This window comes from Dipteris shenzhenensis, chromosome 10, assembly GCF_047967505.1.
Source record: "Dipteris shenzhenensis isolate YYH24624 ecotype China chromosome 10, Dip_SZ_1.0, whole genome shotgun sequence".
NCBI lineage: Eukaryota > Viridiplantae > Streptophyta > Polypodiopsida > Gleicheniales > Dipteridaceae > Dipteris > Dipteris shenzhenensis.
In genome coordinates this window covers 20,927,739-20,949,279 of record NC_141605.1, presented here as the reverse complement: position 1 = coordinate 20,949,279, position 21,541 = coordinate 20,927,739, and the positions used below count along the sequence as shown (strand labels likewise).

The 21,541-nt window shown below is 41.1% G+C and overlaps 1 protein-coding gene across 1 annotated transcript in view; it reads right to left on the bottom strand.

Annotated features, from left to right (window-relative positions):
- Positions 1-1,127: 1,127 nt before the first annotated feature.
- LOC147897540 (ubiquitin C-terminal hydrolase 12-like) overlaps positions 1,128-21,541 on the bottom strand; it is a 36,789-nt gene continuing 16,375 nt past the window's right edge. The window contains exons 16-33 of the mRNA XM_087379936.1: positions 21,111-21,233; positions 20,940-21,017; positions 20,656-20,747; positions 20,460-20,568; positions 18,209-18,277; positions 15,063-15,173; positions 13,942-13,997; positions 13,647-13,824; positions 13,409-13,510; positions 13,245-13,316; positions 7,166-7,231; positions 7,003-7,068; positions 6,639-6,725; positions 6,417-6,530; positions 5,997-6,071; positions 2,253-2,339; positions 1,336-2,164; positions 1,128-1,196 (exon numbers count right to left, since the gene is read on the bottom strand). Coding sequence (XP_087236062.1) covers positions 2,123-2,164; positions 2,253-2,339; positions 5,997-6,071; positions 6,417-6,530; positions 6,639-6,725; positions 7,003-7,068; positions 7,166-7,231; positions 13,245-13,316; positions 13,409-13,510; positions 13,647-13,824; positions 13,942-13,997; positions 15,063-15,173; positions 18,209-18,277; positions 20,460-20,568; positions 20,656-20,747; positions 20,940-21,017; positions 21,111-21,233 — 1,527 coding nt within the window. The 3' untranslated portion in view covers positions 1,128-1,196; positions 1,336-2,122. The remainder of the gene's footprint in view (positions 1,197-1,335; positions 2,165-2,252; positions 2,340-5,996; positions 6,072-6,416; positions 6,531-6,638; positions 6,726-7,002; positions 7,069-7,165; positions 7,232-13,244; positions 13,317-13,408; positions 13,511-13,646; positions 13,825-13,941; positions 13,998-15,062; positions 15,174-18,208; positions 18,278-20,459; positions 20,569-20,655; positions 20,748-20,939; positions 21,018-21,110; positions 21,234-21,541) is intronic.

Genomic DNA, 21,541 nt, shown 5'->3' with positions numbered 1-21,541 from the left:
AGTTTGGTATGAACAACGAGAAGAGCATTAACGTGAGATATAAATAACATCACCGTAGTCAAGCATCCCAAAGATCACCATCAAAGTAAGCATACTGATATTAAAGCTTCTTTCACACTTAGATAACATACTTGTTTACCAAAAATCTGTCCACTTATGAATTTAGTAGGGCAAAAGGCAAGGGACTTAAAAACTCATTATTGCGTTGAAAGACCCTCAAGGCCTCTAACCATATACACAAGCTAAAATGTGCAATCTATTGAATGATATCAAAGTTGGTCTTTGAATGTGCAACAAAGTAGTGCACTCAACCTACGTTGAATGATAAGTCTCAATTAAAAGAGGTTTTACGTATATTAAACCGTTATTTCAATTGTGTTAACCCATGCGCAAGAGCTTGGTATGTTGCCCTTGCACTCTCCCTCAAATACACACTGTGCCCAAGAGTTACCCAAAGTACATTTCCAACTTGACACAATCTTATTTATTATGCTCTTGAAGAATAATAAATAAAGGTGAAAGTCTTAAATATTTTCGACGTTGTGAAAACTTATCGACTTTCTTGGAACATGGACATCGACATACTAATTTCATACTAATGCCAACTCACCATGAGGCTATCTGAAATAATTTACTGCTTCTTGGCCAGAAGTTTGGCCTTTTGAGGATCACAATCTACAAGAATCCCATGGTATTTTGGATCCCTTAGAATGATAGCAAAAAAACAGCATACGGCATTGTCACATCGGTACCATCTCCAAGTACTTACAGCATTTTCAAAGAGCTCGATCAACGAATAGCATCTCAATCATCACCAGAACTCTCCATCTTGTATCACAATAGATCATTGAATGGTTATGCAATACAATTGCTCTTACATTTGCAAAGCTTTATGATATTGTATACTAAAATTGCCAGGAGGGAAAAGGGCTTGGTTGTGCTAGATCTCTGAATTTATAAACCCATCCAAACCATTTTTCAGCACCTTAACTTATAATTACCCCCACCTCTGGATTGAAGAGGGGGGTGAGAGGAGACCTGGAAAATGCTGACTTGACTGAGGATCAACAATATTCGGCTGATAATAAAAAATAAACAGATCCATTTGCCCTTAAAATTGCATGGACCAGTTACTCCACCAATTGGCCGATAATCAGTATACCCATTTTACCCTTGTATTTGCATCACCAATTTTTCTGCGAATTCGTTGACAGTCAGAAATAAATAGATGGGCCAGTTACAAGAAATTCTGACCCTTATTTCACACGCGCATAAGCATAGCAAAAAACACTTACCGATACCATTAGCACCAAGGTACATATGGATTACACTTACCTCAAAGAACCTCTAGTCAGGGACAACCACCAAAAGAGATTATGCTTGCAAAATTATCTACAGAAACAAAGAGGTTGAATGATGATTATTTGACAGATCCTTCACGGCTCTTCACATGATAATTTACATGGGTCTCTAAATCCATAAGGCTTCCAACACCTTCCATAGAGTCCCACCCATCAGCACTAACATATCAAATCAGAGTACATAACATACTGAGGAAAGAATCTACAGAAACCTCTCCAGTCACGAAAAATTGCTATCAGTGTGATCAGAATTGTAGTACTCAGGCCCACCATTTCTTAGTGGGAAGACACAATACAATGTAAAGAATTCTACACACTGCAACTCGCCTGGAGTAGCATCTAGGAATCAAACAACTAAAATAAGGACCTGCTTTAAGCAACAGGGTGATAAGACCTCCTGAAAGGTATGAAGAATGTCTCTCAAACCCCGACAACTATCACATGAATGGTTGATTCTACTTACTGCATAATGAAAATCAGTAAGTGTTACTCTGCTTGTAAAGCTGGGATGTCACATGCAACTATGCTCATGCAAGTCAAGGGAGCGGAGGATTTTTTCAGAATCTCACTCTACAATCCACTACTGGAGACAATGTGCAGATTCCATTTAACCTGCTGTCCGTTCATAATATGCACACTGGCCAAATAACGAACAGTGGCTTTGTTACCTCAGCAAGATACATGTCACCTCTCTGCTATACCTTTTGGGAATGTGACCAAGGATCGCTTCATGGTAGGCATAAACACATTTTCAGATTGCGTCAGTTATAGATTTTGACAGGCTTCTCATAACTATGCCGATTCTGCAATCAGAAATACACCTGTAAGATGATGAAAATTTGAAAACGTCTACATAATCAAAGAGACTAATAGAGGTATCGACTAGTATACCTGATTGGCCTGGTGCTGTCTCTTAGGTGCACTGTCAGCATGCTCCAATCCCAGATAGTTCTCCCATGCACCGTACGTGTCTCTTTTCTGTTCATGCACATCAACACTCCTCAATGATCTGATGCAGTCAAAGGGCATAAATACAAGTTCTTCTGAAGCTGCTCCTTTCCGTAAAGATCAGAAAAATACCTCAGAATACTAGCATTGTGTTTGTGACCACAACAAAAGGACAGTGTAACAAAGGAGCCCCAAGACTACTAATTTTGTGTCAATAGATACAGAGCTCTTACTAAGGCACCGTCAGCTCCAGTAAAAAGCTAAGCTAGAACAGATATACTGAGTGGCAGAGGAGACAAGTTACATTTCAATATATTCAATTTAATACCTTGCGCTACCTATGACAAGACCAATGATCACTTGCATGAGGATTGTATATGACCCTCATCAGTGGGCAGAACCAGATTTGCTTGAATGATGAGATATTTATTTGAAAACTGATAGCTGTGAATTTAAGCTGGCAGCCACATGAAGACCTGTGCCACACATCCAACTCGTGATAGGCCTGTGGAATCTGTGGAAGCTTCCATTGGGTGTCTCCTCCATCTGCTTTTTTGTGCACCAGAATGTAGATAGTCACCCTCACTAAAATCCCCTATTCCCCTTCTGATTTGGGATCCTTTGCATGTCAAGCTACATGAAAGATTCACCAAATCATTGCATTATTGATCTGTTAGAACCAAATCTGAAATAGTAGCTAGAAAGCTGAACATTAGCAAGAACGGGCTCACACTGATGGTGGCATTTTCCCTACAACGATAACCACATGTCCACACTATCTTGACTGATCCCATTAATATGCTTCCCACATCTCAATTCCCCAAACGTTTAAGGGTGGCATGCACTAGCCGAATCTGTGTGAGTCACTAGGAAATGGCATATGGAACATTATGGAGCTAAGAACATGCACAACGAGCTGTCATGCAACATAAGATGTGGAACAGTTGCTCAGTGTTATGTTGTGGAACAGTTGCTCAGTGAGTGGGTCCACTGCTAAAAGCAGCCATGTTATGTGAAATTATCGCATAAAGACCATGGATGATGAATGCATCTCGTTCTATGGGGCTGAAACGAGCTGTCAAATCTTAGGGCACCTATAATTATCATTAAAGATTGTAGCTAGCGCCGGTCTCTTTCAAGACTGGATCAAAAACAATGGTAGAAAACTAAAACCACATAAATATTCAACTAAAACAATGAACAAGACCAAAAAATAATTACATAGAGAAACTTAAAATCAGTAACAGTGAAAACCACTGGTACCGTTTTCTGTAGTGGTCAAGTAAATAAGGATGTCCACAAGCTCCTATACAAGGCCGCATCCACAAAAGCAATACAAAATCGGCTATCCATGAGGCGCTCTAAGAAAAGGAGGAGGTGACTAGATCACCTGCTCCTAGTTCACAGTCTCTGGCGCTCCACAAGCAACTGCCAGCAACCATTGCAATGAACAATACACTAATGGATTCCTCGATACGTGAAAATATTGAACAAATTTGAAGGCCCAGCCTTCCACAAGCGCTAACTCTACTCAACGGTCTTTCTGCAACCCTATATACCTTGCTCCCAAAGCGAGCGCAAGGTGTATACGATCTGCAGTCATAAAAATGGCAACAAGTCAGATCAAAGAGTAGTCCAAATTCATTTCCAAAATCTGTCAAGAACCTCATGTGGTACCTGCTGCGAAAGCCAATGCCTCTCACATATGGAAAAACATTGGCTACAATTGTCCATGAAACAGACTGTATGAAAAGAAAGGAAACTGCATGGCTGGTGTAGCAAGATCCAAAGGACTGTTTCTGAAACCTTAAACACTCCATAAACTCATCATAGACTCAGCCAGCCAACTGGAAAGCATGTGCTTTCTAAAAGCAAAAATAGGTGCTTTTCTCTAGAAAATTGAGTTTTCTCCGAAATCTTGGGCTTTCTCCAAAAGCAAGCGCTTTCCTCCATAGAGTGGGGCGCCTTTAATGCTTTTAGCTCAAGTGGGCCAACGTCATGCACCTTGCACAAACACGTCAACCCACTAGAGATGAGCCAAATGCATGCATTCTAGTTCTTGGACTTATCCTAGTCCCTTGTGAGCGTCCCCACAATGTCATCTAACCAATGCAACACAAAGGAAAATAAAACTTGTTCTAGTTAACCGAGGTCAACTTTCTTTGACCAAAGTCAATCTTCTCTTTATTTCTTGGGAGAAGTTACAAACTTGTGACATGTACAAACATGACAGTCTAAAATCTTCGAGGGGACAGCCATCCCACAACAACAACCGCCCTATTAACTGGGTCAAAGCACAAGTGGTTGATCATCCAAACGGTCCCTTGGCAAGAGTCTCTAGCTAGAGACCCCATCGAATCTTGTACCGTATAACACTAGTGGGGCACTTGGAACACAGCTCCCCATCCATAATGGTAGGCAACGTACCAGACTCAGAAAGGGACTTTGGTCCTTCAAAACTAGCTTGTCGAAAGTGCCTCCAAGGAGCCCCTGTTTGCGCATCTCAATCCCTCTCTCGAAGCCTTTGGAATGGCTGTCTCCATTTGTTCTCTCCATCATCCATCCACTTACATATGCATCAAAGCCCTAGGGCAATTGTCATGCTGCAGAGCTAGTGACTGCATGTCCCATGGATCAGTCACTCTCCCACTGCGCCTAACCAATATGCTTTTCAGCACCAATCATGTTCCCCTCTGAATCCCGACCATCAAGGTGCCAGATGAGTGACTACCATTTGGTCTCCTCCTGATGTCCCCAATAAGGCATTTGTAAAGATGCCTCCTCTTCCCAACGACAAGAGCCTCAGTGAAAATGCCATACGCCCCACCCGTTGATCTTCAAGGCTCCTGAGTAGCCCCTGCTATAACAGGATGCATAAGCATATATAAAACATCAGCAATGTTTAAGAGACTATTTATCTATCTATATATTGTAGGCTTGCAGCCAAACATCCAAAAATGGCATACATCTGGGCGATGTCATACCATACCATATCTATCTATGCAAAAGCTTTGCAGCCCAACGTCCAAAAATGGCATTATATGTCTGGATACCATAATTATTTTAAGTACAAGATTTGTACACAAAGACAGTTAATAACTCATCCAACAGCATCTAGCTACTTTGATATCCCCACCGACATTATCAGTGCTTAATGGTGGCATGAGCATTCCTTCGGTCTTCGTACTAAGTTTCTGTCAGCTCCAGAGCTAACACTGAAGGAGAAGCGAATGAACAAGTAGTCCACTTTCTCTTCATCCAAGCTACAACTTTCCATGAAGATGAATACTTGATCTTAGTATTTCCCAAATGTGCAATTCTAAGTAAAAAAGCTTAGAAAAGATAGTTAGTAGGACAGCGCACCATTACAAATAGGAATAATTGCAACAATACCAGGACAAGGGGATGCAAAGATTGCTAGAAAAGATAGTTAATATGAGAACCCACAATTACAAATAGGAAGAATTAACGATACCAGGACAAAGGGCTGCAAAGATGGGTACTCCTGTTATAGTCATTTGTTCCTTAAAGCTTGAATTCTATTCTCAAAGAGGTGAGATCATCCACGGTCGTAGTATATTGTTGATAGGCCATTTGATCCGACCTCTCTCCAAATATATTCAAAAAAATTCTAATTACAAAAAGACTGCAGAAATTTTATAATTACAAAAAAACTGCAGAACATACCAAGAAACGACTTGCTACAACATCATTGTCTTGAAGATATTCTGGGCGTCCTAAAGAAAGGAATGCAAACTTCCACTGCAAAACAAAGGCCAAGAAACAACATAAACAGTTCAGCCTTTCCTGCAAGATTGGCCTTTGGCACCTTGAAGAGAGATCCACTTGTTGGTGAAGGCTTACCAATACAAATAATTTTATTATCATTAGCACAAATCAGAGGAATTTTCAGAAACCGCGGTAAAAATCCTCTATAAACAAGGTAAACCACGTGTTAAATGACAAGGACATCCCTAGTTTTAAAAAAGCATCATCCCCCCTTACTCAGGATCATGCTATCATTCCCTCCTCTTGAGCAAGTTACTTCAAGATGATGCATAATTGGTCACAATACAAGAAACACAAACTGGTAAACAAACTACACACCTTTGAAAACTCTTCTTCTGGCACTTGCAGCTTCTTTTTAATACGTTCTTTGACAGCAGCCAGTGTTTCATGTTCATAAACAACCACAAAAAAAGGCTCTCCAAAGTTTTGAACCTGTTGAACGGTCAAAACTTTAGAGAATGCACCATAATGTGAAAATTGTCATCAATTTTACATTGAGGAAAGGTATTCACAATTACTATGAGATAGCCCATAAAGTACCAAGTTGTTCTGTGCTGCATCCCGTGTGAAATGGTACACATGTATGAGCCTACCATGAGGACCAATTTGGCTTTCTTCCTCAGGAATCTGTTCAAGGGTATGAGTCAATATGATCAGCATGATACAGAATAGTCTAGCTATGGTTCCTTTTTGCATTCCCTATCGGGGTGCTTTCTATTTATTTTGTTTGCTTTCTTTTGGGAAGAAGAAAGAGGAAACAAAGGCTGGGAAGAAAGGGGTGCTTTCTATTATATTTTGTTTGCTTTCTTTTGATCTTTTGGGAAGAAGAAAAAGGAAACAAAGGCTGGGAAGAAAGGGGAAAGTATCTTTTTAGAGTAGAGTGGTGGGGATAATATAGTAACACCTCTTCTGCTCGCAATGTCCAGTATTGATCATTTATGCTCTCAATCTTCTCATCCAATGGGAATACCTGTGCAGCTTTGACAAATGTTAGAACTGATTTGAAGGACAGATCTAGCACTGCAAGGTAAAGCCTTAATCATGGAAAGCAATTAAAGCCTTGCTACCTTGAAGATTTTGTGATAGAAAACCTCCAGCATCCGTAGTTCTGCTTTGCAATCTGACAATTCTACCTTTGAAGAGAGAAAGTATATCAGTTATAAGGAGGGGGGTGTGTGTGTGTGTGTGTGTGTGTGTGTGGCAAATTCTGTGCTGAGATCTACCAAACAAAAAATTTATTAAAAGGGAATCAAAAAACGTGTGTCATCGCCTCAAAGTATTCTTACAGAAAGTGGAAAGTGCCTTATAAACAACAGAAATGAGGTCAGGCCTACTACTGCATGCAAGGAAGAGGAGGGAGTATTCTAAAGGTAAATCAAAGGTTGCACACAATGAGAAAATACTCAATCACCATAACCGAGAGATTCTTATCATTTTAGCTGTTAACCAGCCAACAAAAAATTAAGTATCCTAACAACACTTTGAAAGGTGGGATATTTCTACAAACAAAGCAAGCCCAGAAAGAACATAAAGCACAAGCGTTTCCAGAAGGCCAACCTATTAAGTCATTTTCATCAACTTGCTTGGAGGATGCTACACACTTCTGGTGGATATCTTTAAAATTAAAGCTCCACAAAAAGTCCGAAGGTAACACAAGAATAACCCACACCTCCACAAGGGAAAACAATAAAATCGAACTGAAAACGATCAAGGAGCTGTCCAATATACTTGGACTGTGACATCATGATACCCCCCTCAACATGAGCAAACTGAATGCCCAATTTATAATGGAGCTGTCCCATGTTGACATGTCAAAAATCTGCTGCAAAGCCGCCTTGAAAGCTGCAATTTGCTGAGTATCTGGGCCCGTGATGAGCATATCATCCACATATAAAATCAGCACTAAAAAATCAGATCCACTCCCACGGACATAAAGAGTGGGTTCTGTGGGACTATTTTGAAAACCAAGGGATAGTAAGTGTGCATGAATTTTGGCATACCATGCCCTGGGTGCCTGCTTCAAACTATAAAGGGCTTTTCTAAGCCGGCATACCTTATTTTCAGAATTAACAACCTCAAAGCCAGGAGGTTGTGTGACATATACTTCTTCCTGCAAATCCCCATGAAGAAAAGCGCACTTGCCAATGATGATGGGCTGCAATGGCAATGACACATCTAATGGTAGTAATCTTGGATGTGGGAGCAAATGTCTCCTCAAAGTCAATGCCTTGTTATTGGGCATACCCTTTTGCAACAAGACGGGCTTTGTATCGATCTATGCTGCCATCAGATTTCCTTTTTAATTTGTAGACCCACCGGGTACCAATGGCATGCTTGCCAAGAGGGAGATCTATTAATTCCCATGTGTCATTTTTGGCAATGGATTGTAACTCAGCTCTCATTGCATCCATCCACTCTTTGCTGTCAAAAGCATCTTTATGGCACAAAGGCTCTTCATTGCAAGCTGTAGCAAGGAGTGCAAACTCAAGAAAGTGACCATGCATCTGTCTATTCCCTGATCTTGTCCGGGCAGCAAAAGGCTGATCTTGTTTGCTGTCCCTCAATGTATCAAGAAGCCATCTGGGAACTTGCCTTTGCTGTCTATTGACAGCTCTTTCTTCAATGACTGCATCATGAATAGTGGGATCATTTTGTGCTGGAAGAGAAACCTGCAAATCAGCACGGGGTATTGGCTGATCATTGCTTGTTGGAAGGCCTCCAAGAGGCTCATGTTGCTGGTCAAAGTCCTCTTTTGAGGATGGCAGAGGTAACCAAGATTCAAAGGCATCAAACATGTCAACATCTGGCTTAGCTTTGCAGTCCACAAGAGGAGAAGCTGAATGTTCAACAAAGATTACACCTCTACTGACAATAATCTTCCCAGTATTTGGTTGGTTTAACTGATACCCTCTGCTCTCCTAGCTGTAACCAATAAATATGCATTTGATTGCCTTGTCATCAAGCTTATGTCTCAGCTGAGATGGTACATGAACATTTGCAAGAGACCCAAAAACTCTCATGTGTGAAAGTAAAGGCTTCCTGCCTTTCCATGCTTCATAAGGTGTAACTGTCTTCAATGCCCGTGTAGGTGATCTATTCAGCACATAGTTGGCACACATTACTGCATCAAGCCAAAATTTATTGGGTAAAGACTTGGCCTTAAGCATGCCTCTGGCCATCTCCATTGTGGACCTATTTTTCCTTTTAGAAACAAGATTCTGCCGAGGAGTGTAAGGAGTAGTACATGAGTGAATAATGCCCCGTGAAGACAGAAATGCATCAAACTCCTTTGACATATACTCTCCCCCCCTATCTATGTTGAGGGTGACAAGCTTGCTTCCTGATTCATTCTCAACCATATTCAGCCACCTCTGAAAGCATGAGAAAACTTCAAATTTGGCTGTTAAAGGATATACCCAGCAATATCTTGTGAAATCATCAATGACAGTCATGAAATATTTGTACCCTCCAATGGCATTTGTCCTCATTGGGCCACAAACATCACTGTGCACTAGCTGCAATTTGCTTTGTGAAAGTTTTGGACAATTCTTTTGAAAAGGACACCGATGCATCTTACCCAAAAGACAACCCTCACACACATGTTTGGAAACTGTGTGAGTTTGAGGTACATCATTTGCCATCTGCTGTGAATGTAGCTTTGCAAGAGCCCATTCTCTCATGCCAAAGATGAGTTTCAACAAGCTGTGAATCTGAAATAGCAAATGCTTCAATAGAAAGTGCAGCTGAGTGATGATCAAGGTGATAAAGCCCCTTTTGCAAAGTGCCAGTGAGAACTATGGCATTGTCATCACAAAGATCATAAACTAGACATCTGTAGCCATCAAAAATAACTCTGGAACCTGAAGTGGCAATTGCTGAAATTGAAATCAAGTTGACTTCAATTCCAGGCACAAAAAGAACATTTGTCAGAGTGACAGGATGGCTTGAAATGGATGTGAGCTGCACATCTCCAATTCCTTTTATAGCATATGAAGCATTATTAGCACATGTGACACTCCCCCCTCGAGGTGCATCAGCTCAAGAATGAAACAACTGTGTGCAAGATGTGACATGCTTGGAAGCACCACTATCAAAGTACCAAGACTGAGCATCATTAGCAGTAAAGAATGCATCAACTTTGGAGGGATCAAATGAGCAATGGACAGCCCATGCCCAATCATCTTGAAGAGCATGTGCATGTGAAGCATCTTATGGCTCATGGGATTCAATAGCATGAGAGGCATTAACTGTCAATCCTGCTTTCTTTTTCTCCGAAGCAATGCGCTTCCTGCATTCTGAAATGTCATGTCCAAGCTTGCGACAATATTTGCATCTTTTCTTCTTTGACTTATCTGCTGTATTTTTAGATGCATGGGAGGAATTGCAGCTGCTATGCGCAGATTTTGGCTTGCCCGTAGGCTTGGAAGACTTGCCTCTTCCTGTCTACTGTGAAGCAAATGCATGATCAGGAATAATGGCTTGTCTACTAGCTCTACTTTGCTCTTCCTACAAAAGCAAAGTAACTAGCTGATCAAAAGAATAGTGGTCTGGATTACCCATGGCCACTAATCGAAGGGTTGTAGCGAACCCTTGATATGTATCTGGCAGTCCATTCAATGTGGTACTGACAAGCTGTGAATTTGGCACCACCTCATCAATGTTGGCAAGTTGTTCCATGAGGTCCTTGACCTTTGTCAGGTATGCATCCATAGAGTCACCTTCATTCATGCTAACTTCTTGTAAATGCCTTCTCAAATATGCAACACGTGCCTCATTGCGAATCTGATAGAGAGAAGCCAATTTATCCCAAGCATCCTTTGCTGTCCTGCAAGACCGGATGTGTGAAATAATGATTCTCTTGCATGATAAAGCAATACATGAATGTGCATTTGCATCTCTTGCATCCCATCTTGACTGTTCCTGAGTTGGAAGAGCAGCAGCAAGAGTGCTAGAAGATGAGGCATCAGGAGGAGTACCCCCTGCAAAGGGACCAGCAGTAGAGGCAACCACTGTAGCAGTGGCTGGCCTCAGATCAACCCCAGAAACAATATTTCACAAATGCTTTGCAACAAGAATATGTTTCATGAGATAAGACCACATCGGATAGTTGGTGCCATCCAACTTATCATCTTCACGAAGAACACCAAATAGATCTTGATTGTTCCCAGCCATACCAAATGTGATACCCTGAAAGAGACCTGAAAACCCAAAAGCCTCAAGGCTATCACTGCAAAAGCTGGCTGTCCAAAAATGACAGCAAATATCAGCAAATTTCCAATCCAAAACAAAGGGCAAATGGAGATCTGACCCAAATGTGACTGTGGCAGGCAATGTTCACTGCAAAAACAACAAATCTAGCAAAAGCCCCAAATTTAATGAGGGAAAATAGGCCAAAAAGAGGGCAAATACAAAAAAGCCCCAAATTTTGCTGAAATTTTGCAAATGTGACCCAATGTATGCGAATCTGACTCAATGTCCTACAGAAAAGACTCAATGTCTAAAAAAATGACTCAATGTCCTGCAAAAGTGACTCAATGTCCTGCAATAGTGACTCAATGTCCTGCAATCTGACCCAAATGTACTGTCCAAGAGTATGGACCTCAAAATGTAGGCTTTCCAAACAAATCCTGGAACAAGTACTGTGCATGTACAATGTACGACGTAGGTACGGAACAGATGTACCGAACAGTACGAATGTCAGTACGGAATCCAATGTACGGGTGTACGGAAGCAAGTACGGGGCAAGTGCGTTGTATGAAAGCTGTACTGAGCAGGTACGTTGTACAAAAATTGTACGGATCATGTATGCTGTACGGAACACAGTGTACGAAAATGTGCGGCAGCTGTACGGTAGCCTGGTACATGCACACGTGGCTGTACGGAGGCACAAGTACGGAATACAACTTACATCTGTACGGAGAGTGTACGACACCAGTGACAAGACCTTCCATACCTTTGTACGAAAGATGTACGACTGTACAGTGGCATAGGTACGGATTTGTACAACTACTCAAGTACGGAGCTGTACGGAGCAGGTATGCTCCCACGTGCAGGTACGACGATGCAGGTACAGAATGCAGTACGAAACAGGTACTAGATCTTCCGTACATCTGTATGGAGAGATGTACGGCGAAGTACGGTCGTCCTATGTGCAGGCTAAGTAAGGTCATCCGTGCAGTCGTACGGACTGTACGGAAAGGAGTGCAGGGAGAAATGAAGGTCCGGGGCAGGAAGACGAGTCAAATCTAGCTCTCATACCACTGTAGGATCGATGAATAGAAAGAGAGAGAGAGAGAGCAAGGCACAAAGAGTCGATAGAGTCTGCCGTTACGTCAACTAGGATAGATGAAAAAAAGGAATACAAGGTACTTGTACCTAGACCTAGGACTAAGTGTCCTTGGTGTCACATAGGACTAAGTGTCCTATGTGGCCTAAAAGGCACTAACACTACAAGTGCCTATATTTATGCCTACAAGGCACATACCATGGCCTATAGGGCATCACTAGAACCACCAAGAGATGGCCTACACTGACTTGGAGATTGAATATTAGCTATTAGCTTCTACCTTTGAGCTTTGAGTTTGAGCTTTTGGGCTTAGTTTAGTACAGTACTCAGCAAAGGGTCTTGCCCTTTGCTTCAGCCCATAGTGGCTTGTATGAGCATGAGTGACTCTGATATTGTACTTTGTCTCATAGGTCCACGAGGCCTCCCAAAGACAGTAATAATCTCTCTCTCTCTCTCTCTCTCTCTCTCTCTCTCTCTCTCTCTTTCATATATGCATGCACATGCACACCAGATTTAAATTAAGAGTATTTCAACTTGAAGACTATTTATGAGTCTTAATTTGAAGGGTTTTTTCCCAAAAAGAAGACTGTGTGAGTGTTAAGAGGATCTTTATAAGTTTTAGAATTATATGGTGTCAGATGCATTCCAGAGACTCCTTAAAGATGATTCATCAGACTGATAAAAGTTGACAGGCAACAGTCGATCCTATTATGCCATAAACAATTAAAGCTAATACTGATGCAAGCCACCTCACAGGACTTCAAACCATAAATTCAAAATTGCCTCCTACGACCCCTTAATGGTGTGTCATAGGAGGCGACAGCACTTTACACAAAAGCTCGCAACTGCCTGTCCCATACCTTTTCCTTTAGCTCATCAATAACATCACCAATAGTACTCTGTTTTGGAAGTCTTATGCTATGGACAGAAACCTGCACCTCAAAACAGTAATTTCACAATCATTTCAACAACAACAACAAAAACACATTGGTCACTAGTCATAAAATATATATTCCCAATTCACCTCCTCAGTGCGGCTATTGTGAAATGCCACTTTTAGGGTCTTCAGACCTTGCAGCTCAGGCAGGGGGATATCCAGCACTTCAAAGTACAAGATGTCTGAAACCTGAAAAAGTAAAACCATTTCCCAATCAGGTAACAAATTTATTATGTACAAACTAACAGCAAGCATCCAAACAAAAACCTGACATAAGTAATTATGGCACACCACCCCCCCCTTCCAACGAAAACTAAGACGAAACCTGTGTATAGTGTAAGAGCATGTCAGTCAGCCGGTCGACACCCCTATACTTGATTGGCTGTGGCTTTGGCTGTTGCGAGTAGCAATTGTGAGCAGTCAGCCTGATCTTTGAGGGATCATCAATGCCCAATTCAGATGCAACTCGCTCCACCACCTCATCATAACCGTGCTGTTTAGATCTGACAAAGGAAAAAAGGCATGTAACAAACATGTAAAATTCATTAAATTTCAGCCTGCAAATGAGACAGAAATATAATTATTACCTATACTCTACAAAAAAACTAATAAATACTCACAATTCCAGAAAAAACCCTTCTTCTTTGGGTGCCTCCAACCGACGAAAATGTACAATCTGGAGCAACACATCACATTATCTTCAGTGTCAAGCAAGGAAAGGAGAGTGTATTACTAGTGTCAAGATATTTCAGCAAAGAGCAATATCATGCACAGTGCCATTAAGGGACTAAAGAAAAGGGTAGGGAGAGATTCGGAGACGAGGGAAGAATTAGCAGAAGTGAGAGAGAGGAAGGGGGAGAAGGAGTGAGAACTGAAGAAAAGAGGTAAGAGGGGACATCCAGCAACAGGATAATATTCTAATGCTTGGGGATTTTATGGCAAGACCTGTAACAAACAAGCAGAGCTATTGGATTTTCAAGAGGATATCATCCCTTGATAATAGACACTTCTACATTGAGATCTAATAGGAATAATGCCCAACTCCAGCACAAATCGTTCACTTTTGTGGGTTTAGCATGAAAGCAACCACTCAAGTCAAACTGATTAGAGGACATGCCTAACTGGCTAGATTGGAAAGAGGAGTTATAGGCAACAATGCTTCATGTATGATCTGTGGGAAGAGGTGCACTCAGCATGATATAATACTCGCAGAGTTTGCAGCACGAGCCTTACACGCAATCTACAGATGTCTTGTGCCAGATCATCACCTATCTAGAAAGAGCTAAAGAGTATCGCATGACCAAGTGGGGTAGAATGGAAGGTCCCGCCACCATCCATGCAGCTTTGCAGTGGGGGTTCTCATTCCTTGAAAATTTCCCAAAGGTGTTTTGATGAAAGGATGTCCTATATTCAATTAGTCTTCGAAATGCACAGAATTGAATGACCCCTATATTAAAAAAACCCTCTGCATACAATCCAAAAGCATGTATACACAAGACTTTCCTTTACAGAAAGCTTAGAAAACACCTTGGGAGTATATCTAGCACACGAAAGAACCCAGACCAAAAACAAGCATCTGAATTTACAGGAAGCCTGCAAGACACCTCAAAGTCTTGTAGCACATAAAACTACCCAGATCAAAACACCAGCACCCATTCAGACGCTAATTATATGCATTACCACAGCAAATTTAGATGGCCTGATCTAGCCGGAACTTGCAAAGAGCATTGTAATATAATACCTGCCTATTGTGCACATACTCCAAATATGATGGAACATCTGGGAAGCGACATTTTTCTTTTACTTCCGTGGTGGGGGCTTTTTGAAAGCAAACAATGTCACCATCTTCCAGCTGAATCCCCCCCCCCCCCAAAACAGAAAAAAAGGGTTAATACTTTTGATAGGCATAACTTAATAAATTGCACAAACGAAATTGTCAAAGAACACTGCAATTTTAAATAGAAAAATACAATATATGATTATAAAAAATATTTTAACGCCCAAACGACCCATTGTTTTTCCAGCACTCTACATACTCTTTCTAGATACTCAATCATTGATAACAGTAAACAAAAAAGAGCATACATCTCATTCCTCCACTTAATAGATGACAATGCACACTAAGATTATCTACCAATTTATCTTTTTAAAAGAATACAATCTTTGAAATTATTGTCTGCAGTAGCCATAGAAAATTGAAGCAACCTATCCTAGTTGTGCAAACAGTTGGCCTGACAGTTTTTAGGTAACAACCTCAAGCAATACTCAACCACGGTGGCAATTCATAGCGCTCAACCTTCAAATTGACCCAGTTTGAAGGCAGTAACAATTCTCACAAAGCCATCTTCTCACACTTCCATGTTGTATGGCACTTGTCTGAGTTTCACACCAACAGATGAACATGCGCAGCCTATTCACCTTTATTTCAGATTACCTCATTAACCGTTACAGTAAGCACCTCAAGTTCCAGGGTCTGGATCATATGATGCATCTATCATTGTATTCATATGTCATTTAAGCTTTCATGGACGCCAATAAATCTCTCCCTCCCTCTCATTATCCGACCCCTTCTCACCGAATAGGAATGCACAACCTGTGGAACTATCACTGCCGAATTATTGCACTTAAGAATTATATGGGAATTCATGGTCCTCACCCGACAGCTTTTTGCTGAGACCTTACAAGGAAGAAACATGGTGGTCTACACAGACACATCAAGGGTCCAAAAGGGAGCCTATACCTAGATGAATCCAGGAACATTCCCAAACTCATCCTCTAAAAACACAACATACTGCAGTTTCAATCTCACGATAGTCACTCATAAGATTGAAAACCATAAACTCCATCACGCATAGCAGGGACTAGCTACTATGACATCCCCACTGACGTCATCAACACCCAACAATGGGTGTAGACCATAGTATAAAAATATGCTCTCGCACATACAAATCCACACACCCACACATACTTGAGCATCCATTTATACAAAGTCTTCGTACTGAGTTTCTGTCTGTACTCCAGAGGCGAAGGGCAGACTCAGCCATGACGAAGGCTAGAAGGCTAATCAAAAAGTAGTCCAAAATCTCTTCATTCAAGCTACAACTGCTTGTGAAGTCTAAACAATTTCATTTTAGTCTCACCCAAACAAGCATCTAAATCTAGCTGATAGGGCAATGCATCATTTAAGATAGAAAGAATTATCGCAATACCAACAGGCCGCAACTTGGACGAAAACTTCACAAGGTGAAATTTGCATGTCCGCTAATACGGAAAAAGCATATGCCTAGATGAATCCAGGAACATTCCCAAACTCATCCTCTAAAAACACAACATAGTGCAGTTTCAATCTCACGATAAGTCACTCGTAAGACTGAAAACCATAAACTCCATCACGCATAGCAAGGACTAGCTACTGTGACATCCCCACTGACGTCATCAGCGCCCAACAATGGGTGTAAACCATAGTATAAACATATGCTCTCACACATACAAATCCACACCCCCACACATACTTGAGCATCCATTTATACAAAGTCTTCGTACTAAGTTTCTGTCCGCACTCCGGAGGTGAAGGGCAGACTCAGCCATGACAAAGGGAGGTTACCATGCATGCAATGGAGACTTGCACATCAGGTTTGAAGTACGTTAGCATGGAAGTAACCCAATGGAAAGTGAGGATCCTCTAAACCAAGACGAGATTAGGGAAGGTTATCTTACAGATTTTGTGAATAGACAACTCCCCTCCTGAGGTTGGATGGAATGGATAACAAAGTCCATGCACATGTGCTGCACAGCGATGAGCAGCTACCCAGAACTGCTAACACCAGTGTGACTGCTCTGAGGCCATTATTTGTGATGTTACCCATGATAGATATGGAGGGATGCACCCTAGGTCTTCTATGTCACTTGATGCAAGGATACTCACGGAGCTGAACTGCCCTTTTTACATCTAGGTGATTACATGTGCAAAAGATGTAATTTGGAAGTCGTAAGACTTAAGTTGTAAGTTAAACCTTATAACTGATAAGAAAATGCTTCTGTAGGTTGGTTGAAATAAAGGATGTCGTACAGGAAAGGCGGTCTTTTATGAGCTACTCCATCAATTGTGAGATGGGGGCGAGATCTGGTCGCAAGACTTCCTCTTGCTTATGGAGAGATTGGCCTCTATATACTGCCACAATCAAGTATCAAAGATGGAGACTTGCACAAGGTGAGCATCTGTGAATCGAATACCACTGTCCAACGCAAATCGCGGTGCACAACATATAATCGCTTTGAGACAAGAAACATGACGAAGTGGATCTTGAAGGACCTCATGTATCCACTTTTAAATGGGCAATGTCTTGCACTTTTCCTTAAAGAAATGTTATTAGCCTTCATTATGAGAGTCTGCACCCAAGCAAGCTTGGATGTGCCTCTATCAGTAAGTCAAGGCACATGAAGCGCAAGGGGTTCACCTACCATCAGGTTGCCTTCCAACCCCAAAATCTTTTTGCCAGACGAGATGGCTTACACCACATTATGCCCTACTTCCTGATTAAAACATGTGTTCTCAAGAAGAATGGCATCAATGGACGAGAAATTTCCTGCCTTAAACGAGCTGAGGAAACTGATACACAGTACTATTTCATCACTTTTTGGACACCTTACAATAGACACTCAGCTAGATTAAAATTTAAATTTGACCTCTGCATTAAAAAAAACAACTGTTAAATTTCATCTGTAGATGAAACCACCTCTAATACATGTAATTTATTAAGGTCCCATCTCTCTACAATGATATTCATCATGATCAAGACCACAACTCCAAGTCCGTCATCAAGACCTACCAAATCCAATATTTCCAAATCCTCAGGGACAACCACCATTGGCAGAACAGAACATCACCTGGCAGGCTTTGAAAGACAGATTCCTCTCTATACGTTCGCACATCACGTTCGGCTCAAACTTGATTTCCTGTGCACATAAGCAAAGGAAGGGGAGCAACTTTATGAAAATATCTAGAAAATCCTTTCCAAATAAAGCACTCTCTCGACAGAAAGCAACGTAGACTTCAACTAACAAAACCCCTGAGCCATAAGTTAACATACTTCAAAACAATCTAATCACAAGAAAACCTCCAAGCAATGCAGTCGTAATCAACTATACTGTACACAATGGCAAGACATCAAAATCAATCAAGAAAATCTAAAAATTTCAGGTCACCTGATGAACGTGGATTGTCACTTGAGAACAAAAGCTTAAAAGAAACCACTGCATGCGAATCAAGTGCCTAAGATGAAAAGGCAGATGAAACTATATCTTGATGAAAGACTTAATGAGAAGCTTAGCATGTTCATTGGGTGTAACTCCTAAATTTGAGCAAGACATTTAAGGGGATGCCCAATATGGAGCTTAAATCGGCATTTGGGAAGTGTTGAGCACAAATGCATGCTTTCTTGAAATCATCAATGCTCGACCTCATCATGAGTGGCCAACCACAGGCCACACACGGGGCAACAAGAAGCCCACATACGTCATTTAATAGGCCAACGAATGATTCGGTAGATAAACTAGGCAAAGGATCAAATTTGGATCGTCCACCCCAACCAAAAGGATGACAAGTACTACAACAAGGCCGATTCTAGATCGGCCACATGGGCCGAGTACTAAGTAAGCTAATTGGTTTGACACCTACACAGTAGCCTTCTAGATTTTGCTCCCCCTACTTCCAAGCTACCTAGGTGCACCTATGAGCATCTCTCCTTGTCTAGATGCACATGTATCATATTTTGTATTTTGTGTTGATCTTTTGTCACACTCCACTTCTTCATCCACTAAGTAGGTTAATTTTTACAAGTTTACATAGATCGTGTTGAGTTCATGCCAGATGGCTAGTCAAAATAGAAAAGTTTGTTACTGTAGGCATTGTTAGACTCAGCCCTTCTCCTTGCCTTTAAAATCTCCCACAATCTTTGCCTATCAAAATATTCAAGAGCTTGGACTTGCAACAAGATGTGCATATGCTTGTGTTGCAGAACTCCCAAAAGTTAACACAAAATGGATTTCGCTTCACATCCTGCCACCATCACAAGAGCAGAAAGCTGGTGATTTTCTAATCAAATTTTGGGTGCAAAAATGGAAGTGGCCAGCAAACAAGCTTCAGGAGGGACTAAGATATGACATCATCTCAAATTTTCTAAAAGAAGGAAGAGGAGGACATATGTCAAGTAGGGGAGAAAAATTAAAGAACTCAACAAATACGAATGTTCTCTTGCTGCCTCGATTGTGCCAAGCCGTGTCATGCTGGCTGGAACCATTTAATGTTCCACCAAGAGTTCAGCTATGCAAGAAATTATGAAGAAGAAACCATCCATGCTTCATTAAGTACACCGCATTCTTGGCAAGGACAAGATATCAAGCTCAGGACCTTCCTGAAATCTTGGGGTCAAGGTAAAGGTACAGAGTTAAGGAGCTAGCAAACAATTTTGGTAGATCAAGGATCACATCTTCAATCCCACAACGCATTTAAGAACCAGCTGAACTCGCATCATTTCACGGCAATAAGCCACACTGAATTTAATAAAAGCTCGAACAAAAGAAAGGATTCATTAATTATTTTTCTTGCAAATCAAAAGAGAACAATTCCTTAAAAACTAAGCGATAATATAATTTGTAGCTTATTAAGTAGATCCATAAGTATATGTTTGTAAACGTATACACACACAACATACTAAGCTTTTTCATTTGTCCAGGAGAGAAAGGCACACACAGCCTTAACAACTGCTAGCAGCACTAGAGGAAACTTCATCAAAGCAAGAATTAGAAGAGTGTTAAAATGGGCACAAGCCCAGCTACAGAAGAGCAGATAAGCATGAGTTGGGGCCTACGACTTGGTGTTGCAAGTTACTAGTAGGCAAAGGCCTGAACCATATATAATAATAAGACACTTAATTATTCCAAAAAAAGACACATTTGTGATGCGATCTCAATCCCATGGGGATCTACGTTAAGCCATCAAGGACGAAACACTACTTCTTGTTGTACTAATACTCAGCAGCATAACCATGCTCAAGCTTACTGACTAAACAAAAATATAAGGTTAGAGAGGCATATCAACCGAATAGCACAAAGCTTTAATTGGGCATTTCAAATGAACCTCATAAAGCTCAATCTCCTCAGTTTGAGGAAATCCAGCCATCTCATTCAGTTTCTCCAAGATCTCCCGGGGCTTGCCTCCAGCTTTCACGAATGTTCTTCCCACATAACTGCACAGACGCAAAGACTATCAGAGCTTAACAGGTGTTACAAGACCTCGTAGCAAACAGCTCAAAGTAGATGGACAAAAAAGTTACCGAAGCTCTTCTTTTGTCGGATCATACAGCTTGAAGAAGAGTAATATATCCTCCCTCATTTTCTCAGGAGGACATTGAAGAATCCCTTGGTCCTGATGGCATAAAGACATCCAAACTTATAAGCAGGCAGAACCTGCTAAACGTGCCTGCAATGGATATGAACGCTAGCATGTGCTCCAGGTAAATATTGTATGTCTCTATTTTAGTCCTAACTACCATAATCTAATTGAACAAGGTTCCTGTCCACAACCCATTGATGTCATGAGTATGTACAAACTGTTTACCTTGCTTCGGTTGACTTCCAAAAACAGCTTTAATTCGGCATTGTAAGCTTTGTTTGAATTCTCCTTCAAAATGCCTACCTGCATCATTGCAAGATCTGACTTGTCAACTTCCCAGTCCTCAGAATTTCAGCAAGGTTACTGCAAAAATGTTTTAAGTCAGCAGCTTTATACAGGCTGAGCTTCTTCCGATTCCGTTAAAGGTCGATTTGGGCGGTAAGTGTGATTTTGCCGTTTTGCCCAAAGCCAAAATCTCTGGCATTCCACAGGGATATCAAACTCCTTTGCTATACTTTCCTGCATGAGGCAATTCCAAGATTACATCTTCATTAAAACATCCTCACTTTCAAAAGTTTCAGCAAGTATGTTCAACGAGTTCCAGAATGCCACTCGTCACATGATAGAGAAAATGAAAAGTGCAGTTTTTGGTCTTACTTCATAGCAGAAACTAGTTACTATAACATTCACACCAACTTTATAAGCACCAAATGGTGGCTGTAGAATATTTTAAATATATGCTCTTTTGCATGCACATATGCAAATCTTTTTAAACAAAGATCTTCATCTGTCAGAGCTCTGCACACAATGGATATAGTAAATTATAA